This window comes from Oryzias melastigma, linkage group LG20, assembly GCF_002922805.2.
Source record: "Oryzias melastigma strain HK-1 linkage group LG20, ASM292280v2, whole genome shotgun sequence".
Classification (NCBI taxonomy): Eukaryota; Metazoa; Chordata; class Actinopteri; order Beloniformes; family Adrianichthyidae; genus Oryzias; species Oryzias melastigma.
In genome coordinates, this window is record NC_050531.1 from 5,171,342 (window position 1) to 5,178,587 (window position 7,246).

At 39.1% G+C, this 7,246-nt stretch overlaps 1 protein-coding gene across 1 annotated transcript in view; it reads left to right on the plus strand.

Moving 5' to 3' along the window:
* Positions 1-319: 319 nt before the first annotated feature.
* The window catches only part of cdv3 (carnitine deficiency-associated gene expressed in ventricle 3), a gene marked incomplete in the record, with an annotated part of 7,287 nt that continues 360 nt past the window's right edge, over positions 320-7,246 (plus strand). The window contains 6 exon segments of the mRNA XM_036217315.1: positions 320-458; positions 556-768; positions 2,537-2,613; positions 5,321-5,457; positions 6,447-6,612; positions 6,695-7,246. Coding sequence (XP_036073208.1) covers positions 583-768; positions 2,537-2,613; positions 5,321-5,457; positions 6,447-6,612; positions 6,695-6,821 — 693 coding nt within the window.

Sequence of the window (7,246 nt, forward strand, 5' to 3'; positions counted from 1 at the left end):
AAAATTCTTTAAAAGATGTGGGGAAAAAATCTTAAAATATTAGTTAATGTAGTTTTAATAGTTTGTATTGTCATAAATAGTTGATAATTGTTTAAATGATGTCAAGTTGATGCTACTTGTACTATATTTTAATAAAAGTACTATGAAATTGCGTCTCACCGAAGATTTTAATCAACAATTTAGTTCTAAAATATTTTTATAATACAAATAATATTTGTACACAAAGATTGATTTCAATATATATTAATATATATGTATTAGTTGATTAAATATTTTTTTCTTAATTTTTTTCCCCCCTTGCCGCCTAGTAACATATCCGGTTCAAACCAGAACTACTTCCGGAAGACAGCGCAGGTTTGTCAGATTTCCCGTGCATGGCGTGGTTCATAGACTATCCCACATTTCGGACCGAAAACTAGGGCGTATTTTTCATCAGTTCGTTTCTAAAAGAAGCCAAGGTGACAGATTCGGTTCTAACTTGTTGTCTCCTGGTGTTTCCGGCGGCTGTCTTCACTCCTCGTCGTCGGATTTTGTCGTTTGTCATTGCTCGGTTAGCTCCCCAACAGCCGCTGCTCCGTGAAAATGGCGGATGTACCACCAGAGAAGAGCCTGGACGATTTTTTCGCCAAGCGGGATAAAAAGAAGAAGAAAGAAAAGGGGAAAGGGAAGGAGTCGGCCGTCGTGCCCGCGTCCGCAGCGATGAAGAAGACGAAGAAAGAGAAGGAGAAATCTGCTAAAAACGAGAACCCAGACGCGCAAGTGGAAAAGGTAACTTTTTTTCCTTGACTCATCGGCGCTGCAAGAACGAAGCCAGCGTCGCGTTAGAAAGTGTTAAACTGTGCGCTCGTGGAGGTGAAGCTTTAGTGCTAGCTTGTGACATAATTGTGGATCAACGTCACGGGTGGATTTTAGGACACGCTGACGGACAGGAACGGCCGCTCCCCAGCATATGGCAGCCGGCGCGGTGAGGTCAGAACTTGACCCGGCTCGTGAAGCTTTAGTTCGGGGGCCTAGCTTACACGAGCGGCCGCTGAAGTCCATGAAGCTACAAGATGAACTGTTTGTTCGATCTACAGATTCATGAGTCGATTAGATGTGAATTATGTTTTTACAAATGTCCAACTGTTGCTTAAAAAAATATTTTTTTGTAGCATTAAAAGTGAATAGAATTTAGCTTAAAAATAGTAATAAAATAGTGTAATAGGAAACCAATTCATGGAAATGATGAATCCATATTCCAAAATTGACATTTAACTTTTATTTTTGTTGCCAAATTCTCCAATTTGTGATGTGTCAAACAGTAGGATTTATGTAACCTATGTGTTAAATGATTAGTGGTTGTTTCAACTAGAGAAGAGCTTATACAGATGATTTTTTTCACCCAATACAGATATTTTATGGGCCTATATTATTAAAAATCCGCATTTTTAAGCTTTTAAGTGTATTAAAAATGCTAACTCATCATGAAATACACCCCCAAAGCAGTACTTTGCTCATCTCTGAGCATTAATCAAAAACTCTGCTCTCTGAGCACCAGCCCCTCCCAATCCACACAGTGTGATGTCACAACGTGGGGAACAGCCCCTTCCAGGAAGTCTCTGTGGAGCCAGCATTGATCAGCATTTCATTTAATATGCACATCAGTCTATGCAGAAGTTCGGATGTTGTTTCTTTTTGTGGGCATGAGAAGCCACACTGCTGAGGTTATGTCATGAAATGGGCGACACCCACAAGGACTGAAAGGTGGAGCCTCGGAGATCGACAAATCTTAACCATCGTTAGCTTTAAACTAACTAAAAACTATATATATAGGATCACCTGGGATAATGCTAGTATGAATGCCGTTAGGTGAATTTGGCTGCTAAAGATGCTAGTGCTGATAGTTGAAAACGCTGAAGTTAATAGCTGAGCACACTGAAGCTGGTAGCTAAAATATTGGTTAAATGGCAAATTAGCCTAAAAAACTGAAACAAGCTTAAGTTAACCAAAACAGCTAGTATGCAGCTGAAATATTAGCTGAAGAACATATTAGCCTAAAAAACTGAAGAAGCTTAACTTAGCCAAAACAGCTAGAATGCAGCTGAAATATTAGCTAAACTCCAAATTAGCCTAAAAACGTAAACATCCTAAATTAGCCAAAAAGTTAGCATGTAGCTGGAATATTAGTTAAACTCCAAATTTTCATAAAAAGCTGAAAAAAATTCTATATTAGCCAAAATAGCTAATAGCTAGCTGAAATATTAGCTAAACTCCAAATTAGCCAAAAGAAAAACAGAAAAAAATCCAAACTTAGCCAAAATTGCTTGCATGTTGCTAAAATATTAGCTAAACTCCAAAATAGCCTATAAAATTACAAAATCCTACATTAGCCAAAATAGCTAGCATGTAGCTGAAAAATTAGCTAAACTCAAAATTAGCCTAAAAACCTTAATAAATACCAAAATAAATCACCCATCACTTCCTGACCAATAACTTCCTTAAATATTTTTTAAAGTGTTGATGTTGTGTTGTTGTCATGGTTTTTGTTTGTTTGTAGGACGACGAGGAGTGGAAAGAGTTTGAGCTGAAGGAGGTGGACTACACCGGGCTCCGTCTCCAGGCCTTACAGATGAGGTGAGGAGGGGTTGATATTTGCTTTTTAATTTTGATAAATTAGATTTTTAATGATACTCATCAGATTTATAACTTTGAAAGGGTTCCTGCACATAACAGGATTAAAAGAAGATTTCAAAGCTTTTCCTTAAGAGTTGGGACTGTAGAAACCCTCCGGGTTGGTCTTAGAGTGATGTTTTCTACTAATACTACTACACCTGTGAGTTATTATACGTCACTACCAAGTCCAGAGGCCCTGATTGGTCAAAGTTCCACTATTTTAAGTTTTAATGCACATTCAGTTGCTCCGTGTTTTATACACGGAGCCAGAAAACCGACTTTGAAAATGGGAATTTTGAACGTATAAACCTGAAATGTGCGTAGACTTTATATTGAAAGTGGTCGCTTGAACGCACGAGCCCGATGTGAACGCAGCTTTAGACCCGGAAACTTTAAGAGATATTCTGGCTGATTTTTCACCAACAAAGTTAGAGTTCACCTTTAGAAAAATAAGAAACAGATTTGCTGTTATGATAAATAAATTATTAGTATCTTTGCATGAATAAAAAATAAACATATAGAGATGTTTTTCTGAAATAGTTTATATATTTTGGCAGGTGTTTACATGACTTCCTTTCAAAATAAAACACACCCTGAACAAAACTGGATCATCTCAATGCAGCAGTTTTGATGCCAATTTTTTAAATTGATTTAATAATTGTTTATACTTAACTCTTGCTTTGCTTGAAATAAACTATTTCTAATCTAATTTATTGTATTAATTAGTTGAATCTCAGCAGTAATTTAAAAATTAAGATTATAATCCGGTGCACTTTAAGTCTAAATTCTTGTTTGGTTTATTTACCTCAAAATGGGTTTTCTGTGGTACATAAAAATCAGTCAAAATGTTCCACTTCAATAAAGCCACTCTGCGTGGTGGATTTTTGGAGCATTGTGGGTAATGTAGTCCAGAGCCTTGTGGAGTTATGCATGCTGTTCTTCTACCGTTTGTGAATGAGTTGAACAAAGTTAAACTCATATGACTGTTTTGTTTTGCCATATAATCCAAAAACATGTTAATTTTTAAAATAAAAACTTTTAAAAAATTCTTCAGAGAACCACCTGTGGCTCCGGAGCGTCAGGCTGCAGATTCCTATTCTAAGAGGAAGCTGATTCTACTGCAGGAAATAGTTAAAATCAAAATACATTTTCAGTTTAGTGTAGGCTACATTTTAAAAGGACTCCTCTTCTGTGACACTTTTCTGTCCAAAACGCTTTAAAAAAAATACGCCACTAACTATATGACAATCTAAAATATTCCATTTAGCATCACTGATTCTGTCATTCTGAATGTATCAAAAAAACAGAAAAAGAGGAGACATTGAACTAGGATTTAATCTGTTTTAATGAATGTTTTTCTTTTAATTTTATGACATAAAAATTGATAATAAATTTAAATATTTAAAGCTTTAACCAGAAACTGTTTACCTCATTTGTCTGGACTGGAAAAGTTCTACGTCAATGGCGTTTCTCTCCATCATCCGCCTGAAGTTTCTCATTAACCAGCGCTCTTCTTCAGTCCAAAACGAGACTTTCTTAAATCAAACTGAGCTTCAGGAAACATCTGACAGTTTCATAAACTCACTGGAGGTCTTGTAAAGTCAGTCCAGCGTTCAGCCTGTCATCTCTACGGGAATCCCAGCGAGTCAAAACACCCGACTATAAACCCTGTAAACGTTTTTCTGCTCTGACGGCAGATCTTCATCAGGAATCACAGGAGTCTCCACAGAGAACCAAATGTTTTTACTTAAAAAAAAAAAGTTTTAAAGTTAGAGAAAGGTGCTGATGTGAGGTTGAGTCGTTTCTCAGAAATGTTAGATATTTCCTTGTTTATCACAGAAGTTACGTTCTAAAAATGTCACCTGAAATCCATGAAGTAGTCGTCTTTTTTTTGTTTTGTCTTCTTCTCGATACTTTAAGGCTGTAAAACTCCTCACTACACACTTTTTTTCTCAGATTAACATTTTCACACTTTTCTCTCTTGTTTAAGCTCCTAAACTTTAAATCTTGGTACTAAAATATGTCCAGGTTTACAGAATAAAAACGAAGATTCGACTGTGATGGAAGATTCTGAGCGGCACAGGAGATGTTGACAAATTATATTATGATTTTAAAAATTGTAAAATTATATTTTAAAAAAAGTTCTTCATTAGCAAACAATCTTTTAACGTCAGCATGTTTCTATATGCTGCTAGCTCATTGGCCTTGTGGTAGAGTGTCCGCCCCAGACTGGAAGGTCATGACTTCAAATCTAAAGCCGAGTCGTACCAAAGACTCTAAAATCGGGAGCCGGTGCTTGAGACTTAGCATTAAGGGGTTAGATTGGGGGGTTAAACCACCAAATGGTTCCTGAGCGCGGCTGTGTCTGCAGCTCACCCCTCCCACAGTGGAGGGGGTCAAATGCGGAGAACAAATTTCACACACTGCAGTGCACGACAACTGATGAGACTTTAACTAAAAGCTTTTATTTTGTCAGACATGCTTTTATTTTTCTAACTACTATACAATCTAGAATCAATGAATTTCCTGCACATCTCTAAACTGGAAGTTAGACTCTGCATCGGAATAAAAGAGAACTCATAACAAATTTCTCCACAAAATGTTTACAAATTCATTTCAAACATTTTTGTTGTATGGTAGCAATAATGTTGCTGAAAATGTTTTTCAGTGATGAAAGAGAGGAAGAGGAGTACGAGAAGGAGGAAGTGGGCGAGGATGGAGAGATAATTCTGGTCAGTGGAGACAAAGTGTCCGGCCCCTGGAACAAGTCGGGCGCTCCTCCTCCTCCTGCTGCTGCTCCTGCTGGTGAGAACTGAGACCCTCAATGAAGGAACCTCCTCTGTTTGTGTCAATGCTGCCACAAACGATTATTTTAACAGTCGACTAATCACCGATTATTTTTTCTGATTAGTTAACTAATCGGGTCATGCACAAAGTGAATGTAAAACACACGTTTTAACCATCGTTAGCTTTAAACTGACTACAAACTAGATATATTCACTATGTGTGAATATTGGAAGCTGAATTTGGAAGCTGAAGATGCTAGTGACCATAGCTGAATAAGCTGAAACTGATAGCATGCTAAAATATTAGTTAAATACCAAATTAGCCTAAAGAAAAGCATAAGTTAGCCAAAACAACTAGCATGCAGCTAAAATATTAGCCTAATTCAAAATGGGCTAAAATAACTAAAACAATAAAATTTCTAGTTTGCCTAAACAGTTGGCATGCAACTTAAATATTAGCTACACTCCAAAATATCCTAAAAAATAAAAGCCTAAACTAGCCATAATAGCTAGCATGCATTTGAAATAGTAGCTAAACTCAAAATTAGCTCCCAAAAACGAAAAAAAAAATCATAAATTAGCCAAAGTACTTAGCATGTAACTTGAATATTGGCTAAACTCCAGAATATCCTAGAAAAAGGCTAAAATAAAAGGCTAAATTAGCCAAAATAGCTAGCATTTGAAGTGCATTTGAAATATTAGCTAAACTCAAAATTAGCCCCTAAAAACAGGAACAAATCCCAAATTAGCCAAAATCGCTAGCATATAGCTGAACTTTTGCCAAACTCCAAATTAGCCTAAAAAAACATTATAAATGCCAAAATAGAGTAGTAGTAATATTATAACTTTCAACTTTACTACACTTTGACTACATATGATATAAAGTAACAATTGATCGACTATTAAATTAGTCGTCAACTATTTTAATAGTTGATTTGTCTACTAATCATGGCGGCCCTGATTTGGGTCCCTTAAAAGCACCAATAACGTCCTCTTTTGTGGGTGTAGTTGAAGAGGAGGAGGCGCCTGAATCCAAGCCCCCCGGCGTGTACCGGCCCCCTGGAGCCAGGCTGACCACCAACAAACGAGGCCCCAGCCAGGGCCCCCCGGAGATCTACAGCGACACGCAGTTCCCCTCGCTGTCGGCCTCGGCGAAGCACGTGGAGACGCGCAAGTGGGTTGAAGCCCGAGCCGCTCCGTGAGAGCGCCGCGTTGCGTCTTCCAGTTCCAACAGATGTGCTTCCTGTTTGTTCCAGAGACAAAGAGATGGAGAAGACGTTTGAGGTGGTGAAGCACCGGAACCGCGGCCGGGAGGAGAGCACGGGCGCCTCCGTGCAGCAACTGCAGCTCGACAACCAGTATGCCATCCTGGGGGACAAGTAGAAGCTCCGCCCTCCGTCCCCTGGCCCGCCCCCCCAGTGAAGTCCCGCTCGGCCCACGGAAGGAAGCTGACCTGCAGCCGGGCGGTCCTAACAGAGACGCTGCCCCCGCCACCACCACCACCGCAGCGACACGCTCACTCTTCACCGGCCGGCAGAACTGAGGGGCTGCATCCAGGGGGGGGGCTCCAAAACACACCCGAACATCGACACTGCAACGAGAGCCGGCGCGGCTGTGGATGGTCGTCAGAGCAGCAGTGGTGAAGACTTCACCGCGCTCAGAGGACTGACGAAGACCAGATTTTACTGACTCTCTGTGAAAAGATCTTTTTTTTTTATGTTTTTGGCAAAGATGATTACAAGCGTGCACGCTTCTGTCTGAGGTGATGCGGTGATGCTTCTCCAGCAGCCATTTTTTTTTTTTTTTCC